Here is a 14314-nt window from a genome sequence, read left to right on the forward strand (position 1 = left end):
TTTCCGTATTCGCGATGTATTTGAATGGTAAATTATTATTTATTATGTAGCCTACTTCACTCGCGTTCCAATATCCACGTAAAACAAAATGTTTTGCATAACATCACGGCGGTACTGTGGTAACACTTAACGGCTTAACAGATTTTACTACATATTTTTTACTACATATTTTTTTTACTACATAGTTTTTTTCCATATGTTTGACTGACTGTATTTTATTATGATAATGAACAGGCTGCATTGTCAAGGTAGCAATGCTTAACTGTGTGCGCGCATGCGGCGCTGGTGCAATCACTTGAATTTTTTCCCTCTAACAGTGGAAGAAACTACTCCTTTTAGTCCTAAAGATAATCGGAATTGTAAAAGGTTTGCCTTTATTTGTGTACATTCACAATAAAAACAAATCTTTCTGCTTTTGTAAAATAAGCCTAAAGAAAAATAGGATGCCACTTTCTGCCATCTGTTTCCTTTCGCGCAGCACAAAAATTAACCGAAACTCTGCGTACTAGGCTACTTGTTGCACAGTTTTTCTTTCATTTTCTAAATTTATTATTTAAGTTCGTTATATATATATATATTTATTATGTTTTTCTCCGCTCGCAGAAGCGCTGCAGGTGCGTGATGTGATATGACCATGTGAATCCTCATGTTCTGTTGTTTGCTGCTTTTTGCGCATGTAAAATTAATCCCCAGGAAACAAATGTTAGTATTTTTAACGGGTCACAGACACTTATCCTTTCTAATTTAATTCAATTTTAATTTAAAATAATCTTGTCGGTTAACGGTTAACAATTGGATAACGAGTGTCGGTTAGGAAAAATAACCGAAATGAACATCCCTATTTAGTACGAATGCAAATCAGTATACATTTCCAATATTGACCATCATACTTTATCATTCATCAGTCATTACATTTAAATATTCAATGTTATCTGCTGACCAAAATGTATGCCGTTACATTCTTAGTACAAACAATTATGGTGTTTTCAGAATCCTGCATGCTATTAATCAATCTCGGGAGTCCAGTGGATGGCTGTTAATGTTGCTTACATTCAACACTCTCCAATATTTCACTCACCCTAAAACAGTTACAGAAAAGGAGTGTGAAAATGACTAATGCTAGAACTGTTTAACCTACAGCAGCTTGATGGAATATGGACAATAGCACCCCGGGTCTGCTTTCATTAATTCATTCAAAGGGCTTTTTCCTCAACTTGTGTGTCCATCTACTAGTCCAGCTACAAGAGCCAATGCTGCAAGAGTCACCATATCTGCTTTACCAGGATACAGAGAGAGAGAGAAAGAGAGCTAAACCAGCATGGAACTTCTGCTTGGAGCGAGGGAGGGTACGGCAGGGGACTGTGTCGATTGGATGGGGAATTGGTGTATGTGTGTGAGAGTGAGCAAGAGGGAGGGAGAGAAAAAGAGAAAGTGGCAATAGAGAGTGGTGGGTTTGCTCTTTGGGAAAGGAGCCAATCCAATTACAGGCAGCAGTGCAAGCCCGTTTTCTTCAGCTGAGCTAAATTTCACATTTCATCAGTCTCTTCCCTTCTCTTGCTGCTGCTGTGCTACGCGTTCTCTCTCTTTCTCTCGTTCCCTCCCCCTCTTGTTGCAAGTGGAGGGCAGGAATAGGCTGATCATGCAACCGACTCCATTCTTCAAAGGATGGGGCGCAACTACTCACCCCTGTACAACAGTATATTGCCTATAGAGCATCAAACTCCTGTAACATCAACATGGCTGCAACTAGGGCTAGGTCTAGGGTTGGACCGATAGACAATGCCATCTTCCATCGCTGATGGCTGATAGACATCACGATGTTGAGCCGGCATCGTGACACCCCCCCCATACCCCCCGCAACCCGCCGCTTCCCAATACCGTGTTCGGAAAGAAAATGACGTGCATATGGAACCCCTAAAGGGAATAAATAGAGACGGGAGGAAAATACATATTTTAATAATTTCTCTCGCAGTTATATCAATGGGTAACTATACTGTATATAAATTGCGGGCATCAGGGAGCCGCTATTATGCCTGGCATTGAAACTACTTTTGAATGCACGATTGCTTTTTAGTTTCACTTTCACTTTCGAGATTCGCGATCACACGTACTCTGTTTATACTATGAAGCGGAAGTACTTAACACATCGTCCAATGCCAATTTGGTAGACATCGCACAATCCTAGCTAGGTCATATAGCTAATAGCGGAAATTATACTTTTAAACTTAATTTAAAGAGTGATATATTGATATTAGTGCTGTCAAATCAAGTAATCATGATTAATTGCATCCAAAATAAACGATTATGTTTACATTTTACATTTAACAATTTACAAATAATTTAATAATAATAAAAAAAATTATATAAAAACGTCTAAACTGTAGCATAAAGTAAAAATCTATTTATATATGATTTGTATTAATATATTATATATCTTAAATATACATGTATGTGTGTATTTATATATAAATATAACCTAAATATATACACAGTAATAATAATAATAATAATAATAATAATACATTTTATTTATAATGCGCTTTTCTCAACCCAAAGCGCTACAACAATGTCACATGTAAATACAACTTAATCATAATAGACAATTTTAAAAAAGTGGGTTTTCAACAGTTTCTTAAAAGTACTTAGTGTAGGAGCACTTCGAATGTTTAAAGGAAGCGCATTCCATAATCTCGGAGCGGCACGAGAGAAAGCTCTCTGTCCCATAGTTTTTAATCTGAAGTGGAGCTGATAGAGAAGAAGAGAATCAGCAGAACGAAGAGGACGAGAAGGCATGTAAGGGGTAACTAAATCACAAACATAAGAAGGAGCCAATTCATGCGCAGCTTTATAGGTTAAAACAAAGTTTTAAACTCAATACGCGATTGAACTGGAAGCCAGTGCAAATTACAGAGGACACCACTGATGTGCTGCCGTGAGGCTGTGTGAGTGAGAACACGCGCTGCTGAGTTCTGAATATATTGTAGCCGTTTGATAGATTTTGCTGATAAGCCAATGTAGAGAGAATTGCAGTAATCAATTCTTGAAGTGATAAAAGCATGGATGAGCCTTTCAATGTCAGGTGTAGAAAGGAAAGGCCTAATCCTAGCAATATTTCTGAGATGATAAAATGCTGATTTAGTAACACTCCTAATGTACACACAGTACACACACATAAACCTTTATTTTTGATGCGATTAATCGATTTGACAGCACTATTTCATATTAAAATATTTGTTGTTGTTATTTTCATTAACTGTATTTAAAATGTATTTAAAAATACATATTTCTTCTTATTGTTATCATCATTATTAATATTTTTATAAATGATGTTATAGAAATTCTATATAAATGTTTTGATTGTAGTACACATACAGTAAAAATCCTAAAAATTACTAATACACATAGTAATTAAATGTTTTAATATTTACTTACATTAGATTAATATTTACCTACATATATTTTAATTAGACATTTAATATATAAAAAATACCACGCAAACGAATCATTGAATCAGTGCTTTGTTTGATTAAATGAACAGTTGATTCATTGAACTGAACTAACAAGCTCCAGTTTTGCTTCTGAAATCTGTATATTAAAACATCCTTCTAAAAAATGTTCATACTGGCCAAGAGAGAGACAAGAGAGCATCACAAAACTACATGATCATTACGAAACTTCATGGCGACATAAAAAGCGCATTTAAATCATCGCAATATCCATAATACTGCTTAATTTAATAACACTGGCGAACTCACAAAGAATATATGGTGAATGTTCAATAAACATCCAAATTATCATCCAGCCCTAGCTGGAACACAGAAGCCAGATTCTCAGAATTGCACAGCAGGGAAAAAAGCTCATGGACACAAAACAATGTATCTCACAAATCCCAGCTTCCTAAGCTCTCTAGGCTCTTCTGTGTATTCTCCAAGAGACACACTTTTTGGGGCTGCGATAGGAACCTAACCTTTTCCAAAACACACAAGCTCTCATAAGGCCGTCTCATCCTCCTCCTCGACACTGTTACGCCTTGTGCAGATGTGACCGAATTCTCAGGGTTTGCAGAGACACTCAGTATTTCCATCTAGGGTAATACCTCCCTAATTCCACCATATCGGTATGTTTCATTATCTTTTCTGGCCACTAGGGCGACGATATGCACCAGCTGAGAATCTAAGCAAGCTTGAGGCAAGACAAACCTGCCACGGCAGCACTTCTAAGAGCATGGCGCTGTTGGCCTAATTTAATTTCACCAACCGCGAGGAGAAAAATAACATTAATTAATAAGCCACTAAAACAAGAGGATTACAGAGAGAGAATGCCTCCGATGCCACTTCCTGATTGCGGTGCTGATTCAATTATAAATTAATTAATCGAGGCGCAAAACACAATTTGGACGTTGCTGTGCTAGCGGCATGAAACAAACACTCGGTTTGACACTTTGACATTGTCCGTTCTCCCTTGCGTCTGGGAAGGCAGCTGTTATTTGTGTGTGTTTGTAGGGGGGCAGGTGGGAACGAGGGACAAAACCACCATTTGTAAAGCAGGTCTCTCTCTGTCTTCATCCCTTTGGTGTCTCCTGCAGCTGCTGTGGGGTGAGGACATGCCTGTTACTGCTCGTCTAACAGGGCCTGGCCTGTCACTCAACGCTGTCGTGCCCCAAAGGGGGTACGAGTCCCAAAAGCAGCTGACGGACCCCTTGTCATTTTCATAATTGCCTACTGCAGGTAGTCTCATCTTGCTACGAACCACAGCAGTTCTATTAGCCACATGCTAAAATGTCAACACTTACTGAACTGGCTGCTCAATAAAGGGCAAACATTTTGAGCTGCACAAATAGATCTGTAAAGTCAACATGAAATCAAAATAGAGGCCAATTCTTTTCTCAAAACACTTATTGGATTAATCGTGCACAATTTAGTTCATGTTTATGTTGGTATTATTATTGTTAAGTACATTTTTTTAAATCAGTTTCAGTAATTCAAATAAAGATGAAATAAATTCTAAAACATTTAAAAAGTGAAAAATGGATATAAATAGAATAGAAATATATTAGAAATGTTGCTTTGGCAAAAATAGTTGGAAATTAGTAAGTTTAAGCACTAAAAATAATACTAAAATTGAAACGGAAATAAATATAAAACTTTTTAGAAATATATTTAAAAAAATGCCAAAACACATAAAACTAAAATGAAAATTAAAATATAAAAATAAAAGATCATTAAAAATTGTAATAAATATTATAATAATATAAATAATACTAAAATAAAACCGGTTTATGTAGAAGAAAAAAAACTATTTGTCTCATCTTTAATCAAAAAGGCCAAATTGTCTCTGGATCAGAAACTATTTTTCTTTTTGGCTGGCGACATCTAGAGCAGAAATAAATCTATCCAATTAGCTAAAAATTTATTTAGTTATTGTTTTAGGGTTATGTTGTACAGTAGGTAACAAAATTGTGTCAATAGTTAGGGCAATGAAGATCAATTTTAGATAAATTAAATGAATACCCAACTATTAAATATATCAAATCTAATGGGAAGTGAAAGGCGTTTCATGTTTACTTTTAATGAATAAAAGTTGAGCAATGGTTCCTTGTCTATCGCAGCTATTACCAACCAAAAAGGTGCGTTTAACACCATATTTTCTCTTTATGCCCTTTATCTGAAAGAGATTCTAATTACGCATATGATAACCCTAACAGTGTCTGGCCTCTTGTGTCTAACATCCTTTCCATGGGTTTGGCTGAGAAGACATTCTATTAAAATGAATATACTGGGGAGGCAGACAGGAACCCCTGAGGTCGCTTTAAGCTGCCCATTATGGTCGGGAAAGTGAACAGAACCAGAAGAATCCTACAAAAAGGTATTAAATATTTAGTCAAAAAGTTTCTGGTTCCCTCTTTTCCATCCATACTTTTAAATGAGGCCAGTAGAGCAGTTCAAAGCAGTGCTCCAGAAGACACCATTAATAACTAACGTGACACACTGTTTGCGAACAAAAACGTTTGCCTGTATCTGAGGTGAAAGGTCTACAACTTCTTCACTTAACTCCAACATGTCCAATTCTGTACACATCTCAGCTTCTCAGAGCCACAACATTCCACAAAAAAAAAAAAAAAAGAACTGCACTCAAGACTCACCTTCTTCAGCCGTCCACTCTTGGTGCCGACGAAAGCCACACAGTAGCCATTATAGACGTAGGAGGTCACCGAGGTCATGCGATCACGGCTTTCCGTATAAAGCGTGTGTCCGGTCACCAGCTGAGAGCCGCCAAGGGGCTGGTTGATGTCCAAACCGCAGAAGGAGTCATCAATAGGGACAGGCTACAGGAGGAGAAAGGTCAACCGAGAGTCAGCAGTTTGCTTTGAATCAAAAAGTCAAGGTCAGTTTGGTTGTTTATGCAGACATCAGTAGGGAGGGTGAAAAGGTTGCACTGATTTTAATACAGCGAAGCACTTTGTAAGCAAATCACATTAACCGATCCAACATCAGCTGGTTGCTTTGCTGTCAAGTGAAGTGGAATTAGGGAACACTAAAGGTCAATTTGCACCATTTTTGGTACAAAAAAGGTACAGTTGGACAAAACTGTACATTTTTACAAACTATCACAGAAAAATGCTGAAATTATATACTGTGACGATTTGTCATTTTTTTATTTTTTAATTATTTAAATAAATTTTAAATAAGTGTACACACTGTTGACATTTTTTTACTGTCTACAAAACAATGTAGGTATTTGGAGTTACTGTTGAATAATTGTAAAAATTTATTTTTTAAAGATCAAACCTACAGTATACACACACAAGCTTAAATGGTTATTTTTTCAGCAAGGACGCATTTCTGTCGGATGATTTCTGAAGGATCATGTGACACTGAAGACTGGAGGAATGGCCACTGAAAATTCAGATTTGCCATTACAGGAATAAATGACATTTTAAGACATTAAAATATAAAAAGTTATAGTAAATTGTAATAATCTTTCACGATATTACTTGTTTTTTTTTTGTTTTGCATTTTTAATCAAATAATTGCAGCCTTAGTGAGCATAAGAGACTTCTTTCAAAAGCATTTAAAAAATCTTACCGGCCCCAAATTTTTGAACAGTACTTTACATTCACTATGAATTTTTCCAAGACTTTTTAAAGCATGGAAATCCCTATTTAAAAATTCTCTGACATTTACAGGTTTTACGGTTAGCGTGGGATTCAGTTTTACTAGTGTATCACACTATCAAGTGACACCCAACCAGCTGGTAGTTTGGGTTTCCAGAGCAGACCAGAGAATACTGACTCTCGTTCAGTTTCAGATGGGAGACAGTAAACGGACCATTGAGTGTGGCTTCCCCAGCCAGACGCTTGGTTGTCTGTTCAGCTGGGCAGACATGTTCCCGCTCTGCTCTGGTGAGTCCTGCCGGGCTCTCTGACTGTTTATTACCCTGTGCTATGAGAATAGTGTAGCTCACCCCGGCTGGGGACTAAAGCACATTCACACACACTTACACACCACACCAGCCGAAAACAACACCTATACAGATGATTTAAATGATATAGTCATCTAGTGTTTTTATAAGTTTCGGCACTTTTATGTTGCTGGGGTTTTTATTGATACTTGTAAACTATAACTTTTTTCTTTCTTTTTTTTTTAATAGTTTACAAAACTTTTTTTTTACCATGCCGCCTTTATTTCTGCTATGGTTTTTTTTTTAATTGTCTCTCAGTTGTTGTGTCATTTCCAGTGGTGTACTTGTTTACATTAACAAGTTAATGTAAATATGATTATCATAATATTTTTAGTGTGCAATTTCAATTGTTGTAATTTTGTCAATTTAAGCAACGAAGTACAAATTATTATTTATTGGTTGTATTTGTGACACATACTGTATAATGATAGCTATTAGTCTTAGCAAGATAAAGACTAAAGATTTGGAAATTACACTACTGGAAATGACTGAAAATGTACAGAAACCTATGGTTCTCCATGTATATAAATTTTTGGATACTGTTAGTAGACAAATAAACTAGTCAGAGTGTAAAATGTGTGTTCACAGGGCCAAAACAAACCCATATTTTTCCCCTCGTTCGATCTCTATTGCTCTCACCCTGCATCTCCTCCTCTCTCTCAGACACACACATACACACCAACTTAAACTGAAGAGATTGAAGCTTGTAAACATTTACAATGTAATGGGAAGGTCTATGGCCCATTTTTCATGTCACATGCATGCATGGGCCACTATCAATCCTCATTTGAGTTTGGGCGGCTAGTTACAACACTTGGCGGTGTTTAGATTCAGGTCATCGGAGTTTGTGACTGACACTGGCCTCAAAGTGCCATGTAGAGTAAGAGGGATGGATACTGTGTGCTCGGTCATGATGCTGAATGCAGCACTGCTCGTCTCCAACACTCCGCAGCCCTTTAATATCAGCCTGCTCGACTACAGGCTCACGCTATAAAATCTTTACAGCCTCCCAGCCCTTCGCAAGCTGGGGGACGGCAATAAAGCAGGGATGTAAATGCCTCGAACTCGGCAGATCTCGTTCCAGCCCTTCTTCATCGTGTTTTCCAGTCCAAAAATAACTGGCTTAGAGATTTTCAGATCTGTTCCTCAAAAATAGTTGGCCTTTGACTACATTATTTCAATGTTTGTATGCAAAGTCCTTTTTAAGTCGGTCCACTCTGCATTCATCTTGGTAATGCCCTAGGGCAGCTATGTTCTAGTCTTGCAAGTATTATGCTAATTTACAGAAAATGATTCTGGTCTTATATTGTAATAGCATCAATCACAAATGAAATCTGGCAAAGATGGCATCATAAATTTTGCTACTTAAAATATATCAGTTTGATTTGAGCTAATGTAGCAGAACTTATATTTCTATATGCATAGAATTGAATAACCAATCAATATGATAAATATGATTCATTTTTATTGAGTACTGCATTCTATAAATGTTGTTCAGTTAGAGGGAAAACAGTAATCGGACCATGTAAAACATGCAAAACAAAGCAAAAAAACAAAACAACACAAAAAAACAAAAACAAAAACACAAAACAAACAAAAAAATAAAAGCACAAAAACACAAAACAAAACAAAAAACACACAAAACAAACAAAAAACAAAACAAAACACAAACAAAAACAAAAACACAAGACAAAACACACACACAAAAAACAAAAACAAACCAAAAACATTGCTTTTGAACATTCAGCATACATTTTTTTATGTGTCCTTTGTTTCGAATCTATCTAAAGTGTCTGATTCGATTCAAACGGCAACCATTATGCTTATCACTGGAACCCATTTCCCTTGACTGCTGTTTCAGGTAGGGGGTTATTGTCCCATACACAAATCAGGACAAGGGTCGTCCCTTTGGAAGCCACCTGATCGATAGAATGTCCTCCTTAGATCACTGTTGAAACTGGCACTGCGATAGGCTTGATCATACAGCCTGATGAAACGTAACACCGGCTGAATGAGTGAATAGCATCAAAGGGATGGATGTGAAGCAGCAAGCAGGTTGGCCAGGCAATTGGAAGCTGGGATCTGTGATAAATCTTTCATTCGGCCTTCTCGGCTTATGACTTCTCTTCCTCCTTCTATCACCCTGTGCGTCTCTAAGTTTCACTTTCTCTGTAATTCAGCAGAGACACTGGAGCCAAAGGAACTAGACTGAAGTCTGCGCAGAGGCCATGTTTCCAGTGATCAAAAATAGCCTAAAATAGGCCTAACTGACATGAAATTAAACAAAAACATCACGGTAGGGGATTTCTAGCAGTATTTTTAGGTAAAGCAAGCTTGAATAGCAAACGAAAAAGTCTGAGGAGGATTATTTCACTGTAAAAATATTTTCATGCTCCTACTGGTCATGAAAAGGGAGTAAAAAACAGCTTTGTGGCAGCAAGAGGGTGATGAGTTGTGGCGATTTGTGTGGGCTCACAGACTTCGCTATGCTAAACGCTAAAAATCTACCTGCATAATACCATAGATTTATTGAACGGCTTTTTTACAGAACATATATCTTCATGTTTTTATATCTCAGACCTCCTCCTAGTACCAGGATTCCTCTAGTACCAGGAGAAAAGACACAGGAGGTTTCTAGTGCAATGTTTTTAATGAGGCCTAGAAAAACATGGAGGAGGGCTGGCTGACATCATAAGCCACTGACGGCCCCCCTGGGGTCAGACAGGCGATCCTCTAGGGTCCTTGGGGCCAGAGTGGAGTCTGCTACTATGAAGACCACCCTGCTCAGACACTCAATAATGTTTTCCTCAGAGTGACAACCACCTCTGACATCATGCTAATGACAAATTTACTGAAGCTAATAAAGGATGCCCTGGAGAAAACCACGTAGCAATAGTTTATCATTAAGACTCTCTCTTAAACTTCATGCACACACATTGCAAAACAATCACTGACAGCCATAAAAACATACACACATTCATATATATTTATAATAGCATCGACACACCAATTGTCAGTGTGGTAACCTGTAAATAAACATATGCACAGAGATTTATTAGTGCCTCTAATTCAGTTTGTTTACACCCCCGGTTAAACAGCAAAAACTCAGAGGACTGTGGTCTTTTGCGAGCAAGACTAGTAAAGAACAAAGAAAACACTATGTGACTTCTTATCACATCCTCCTTTTTTGGAAGAATTTAGGGATGTTTAAAACTACATATTTTTAAAACTGACTGGTAAGTAAGCCCTAAACAATTAATCTGGTTCTTTGATTTCTAGATTTTTCTAGAGTGTCTACATAGGGTAAGAACACTGAAAAAATTTGACTAGAAATCATTTTATGGGATTTTTTGGGGTGTGCTTTCATGCTTAGACTAACCCTAACCATGTCTGACATTCAATCCTGTAGGTTGCGGTGTCAACAGGATTGCTTGGATAGTATCCTGTTACACTCGTAAGAATGAAATATGGATATGCAAGAACACCAACCAGCAACATAAACATTAAGATGCAGATCCTAAACATAAAATTAATAACAATTCCCCATCTGACTCTTTTGATCTACTGAGATTTTCTAGTGAGCAGAAGCAGGCATGGGAACTGTCAGTTTCATAGAGGGCAAAAATGTACCAAGAAAACAACATTCAAAGGCAGTGAACTCAAAATAAAGCTTTTAAATAATCCATGCACACAACAAGCTCAATTAAAGTAGTACAATTTGGAAAGAGCTTCCATGATTAGGGTTTCAGATACTACATCTAACAAGGCTTCACATTCAAAGCTGGTTTTACAAGCTAATTAGTAAGCTAGCTGCTGTAGCTAGTAATAACCAAAAAGGTTTCTTACCGCTTTGGTACAAGGTACATCCTTTCCCAACAGCCAGTTGAGCTCCAAGTTCCCCTCTCCTTGATAGCAGGACTGCATACGCTCCTTGATCCGTGCATTGATGTCCCGGATGCTGAAGACGCAGAGGGCCGAGTCATCAGGTGGATGGTGGTACTGTTTTTGACCTTTGGAAAAGACAGCAAAGAGCACATCGTCTTGAGCGCTTATGTTGAGGGATGCTGCAAGCACTCGTCCAGGTTTGCCCAGGTAGGCTGCTTGTAGAAGGCGGTACTCAATTCTGTTTCGGACACAACCAATAGGCAATGACACATAGGAGTGGAATTTGTGGTCATCTTTGCAGAGTCGGACGATTCGAGAGGTATAAAACAGGTCGTTTGAGGGCCCGCTGGAAGACATGCTGTTCTCAGGCGTCTCCGGTTGCACGGTCAGGAAGTAGACGAAATTGCCACTGGCAAAACCATAGATGTAGTAGATGTCGAAATGAGAGACCAACGCCAAGGTGTCGGAGGGAATCTTGATGAGTGATGAAACAAAGTCAGTGTGTAGCTCGTAGTCCAGCATAGCTGAAGACTCCGGGTCACGAGGAAGCTTCCGACTTGAGATGGTTGGAAAGTAGTCTTGCTTCCCATCCACAGCTGTACCAATGAAGAGGGTTCCATCCTTGCCCTGTGAGGGCACGATGGCTCCATACATGGTGCCCGTCTGGTTGACACTAGAGAGGTAGTGCTCCTTTTTATGAGAGGGCTCCACCAGGATGAAGAGGTCGTCCAACCGTAGCAGTTTGCAGACACCTTGGTAGAGACTTCCGCAGGCAAGTAGTCGGTTCTGAGAGTAGTCGATGAGTAAAAGTTTGTTGATGTTGTTGGTAGAAACCAGAGGTTCGGTGCAAGGCTGAACAATAAGTGGAGGGTAGCAGGCCTTGTTGTCATCTTCTGGACCAGTATCATGGGATACTAGGAGTGTCAGGTTGCCTGATAGCTTGTAGACGCGGTTGACAGCACCAATGTAGAGTGCTCCTGTCGTCTTGTGAACCGTCATGTGGTTGAAAGCCCATTCTCGTCGCTCAGGGTGAAACGTTGTAAAGGACTGTTCACAGGACACTACAGGCAAGATTAAGACTAACAACCAACACGTAAAGGACAATTTGGAACCACATCCAGGGCTTTGTTTCAAAGTCCTCTTTGAATCCTGCTGTCCCTCCATGGTCAGAGGGACCCGACAGGTTAGAAAATGAAGAGTTTAAAGAAGTATCAGAAGGCTTAACCTTTGTCCTCGTAGTCTAAAGGCTAACTGTATGGTCCAGTGCCTCACTAGGGTCTTCACATTTTTCTGAAAGAGAGAAGAGAAAGAGTAATGAGTACATAAATCAGCATCAGAACATCTAAACACGCAAAAGGAAACAGACAATGGAAATTGCACCTTATTCACTAAACCAAGGCCCTCCTTTGAAGGAATGTGTCTACTAACCCAAGAGGGGGGCAGCTTCTCTAAGGGACAATGGCAGGAAAGGTTTATCTTCACATTCCAAAGGAGTTGTTGGGCAGGATTACACAAAGCAGGAAGGTGAAGCACATCGTAGCAATGGAAATTAGCATGACCTGAGTCAGGCTGTTTGCTGGTTCTCTGAGACAGCAGTTTCTAAGAACGGCATTCAGTCAGAGGTCTCTAGAGTAGTGCCTGTTTTGTCAATTACAAGATCTAACATCAAAAAAAAAAGAAAGGAACTGTAGCAAGAGCATGTCTGAATAGGTCTGACAAATCGTTTTAGAAGTATTCTTCTTTTAGCTGCGGAACCATTTCATTTTTTGAGTAATGCATTTATGTCAAGAAAAGTGCGCTTAAGAGCTTTCCTTTATGACAAATTTTAACATCACCCTCTCGTTTCTTGGCATTTGCTTCTTTCTTATTATCTACACTTCCCAACCTAGTTTGTCAGTGAGAAAAGTACATTGAGGAAAAAAAGCAATTTATGTAATAGCAGTTTGCAAAGGCCGGTATAGCGTCATCTCCCCCATATGATAAATCAAAAGGGGAGCCCCCTTTCTTCTGCATTCATCCCAGGGAGTTAATTATCCAATCCACTGCACGAGGGAGGCCTGGATCTTATTACTTCAAAAAAAGTGTGAACAAATTGGGTGCCAGTTCCATGCACCCTGTTTTTACTATCTGCTCTGTAAGGGGGCTGTTTAACAGGATCTGAATCCATTAATTATGCTTTCCAATTCTGTTCATCTGTTTTTCTCTCTTTCCTTTTTTGTATTCCTTTGACACCATTAAGTCCTGGAGGGATTAATCATTGGCACCAGAGGAATCATCCCTAAACGAATAAGGCAGCCATTAGAGATATACAATCTACACTGTCCGAACACATTCACCATATTTCTGCTCCTATTTTTTCCTTCCATTTGATTTGCATGCATTATCAGTGCTAGGAGGTCCAAGAAGGCTAAAAAAAATGTAGGCAATGCCTGCACATCAGAGATCACATAGGATTAAGCAAAGCAGTCCAACAATTGTAATTAGACGAAACATGGTGATGAGTTTAAGTGAACAGGGCTTTGCTAGTGTGCTCGAACATGTCAAGATATAGAAGATATGTTTGTCGCTTCGTGACTTGAATGTAGAGGCTAAAGGGACAAAGTGATCAAAGGTAAATGGCATGTGCAGAATTACTTCACTTACATATAACAGAGTGCTAATATCCTAGCTTAGCTGTCCTCCTAGCTCAGTTCTGAAGTGCAGTATATTAGCATGGAGTTGTAAAACCCAGTCCCAGGGTTGCTTTTGTCCTTCACACTGCTCTTTTGTGTGACTTCGTACATGCTGGAGGTGCAAAGCACATTCCCCTGGAGGTGTTATCTGGCATTTGCAGAGCAAGCAACTTTCTGCAGACTTCTGGCTTTTAGGCCTCACCTTCACGAGCACAATCACCTCTTCTCTCCAACTGTAAACCATCACCTGCTTTATCTTGTGTGATTTTGCGCGCTTAACTACCCCCCCCCCCCCT

At 38.8% G+C, this 14314-nt stretch overlaps 1 protein-coding gene across 1 annotated transcript in view; it reads right to left on the reverse strand.

The window, feature by feature from the left end:
- Window positions 1–14314, reverse strand: part of plxna2 (plexin A2) — a 219066-nt gene that overhangs the window by 168962 nt on the left and 35790 nt on the right. The window contains exons 2-3 of the mRNA XM_016464872.1: window positions 11308–12636; window positions 6143–6325 (exon numbers count right to left, since the gene is read on the reverse strand). Coding sequence (XP_016320358.1) covers window positions 6143–6325; window positions 11308–12510 — 1386 coding nt within the window. The 5' untranslated portion in view covers window positions 12511–12636. The remainder of the gene's footprint in view (window positions 1–6142; window positions 6326–11307; window positions 12637–14314) is intronic.

Source organism: Sinocyclocheilus anshuiensis, unplaced genomic scaffold, assembly GCF_001515605.1.
Source record: "Sinocyclocheilus anshuiensis isolate Anshui unplaced genomic scaffold, SAMN03320099.WGS_v1.1 scaffold1089, whole genome shotgun sequence".
NCBI classification, from domain to species: domain Eukaryota; kingdom Metazoa; phylum Chordata; class Actinopteri; order Cypriniformes; family Cyprinidae; genus Sinocyclocheilus; species Sinocyclocheilus anshuiensis.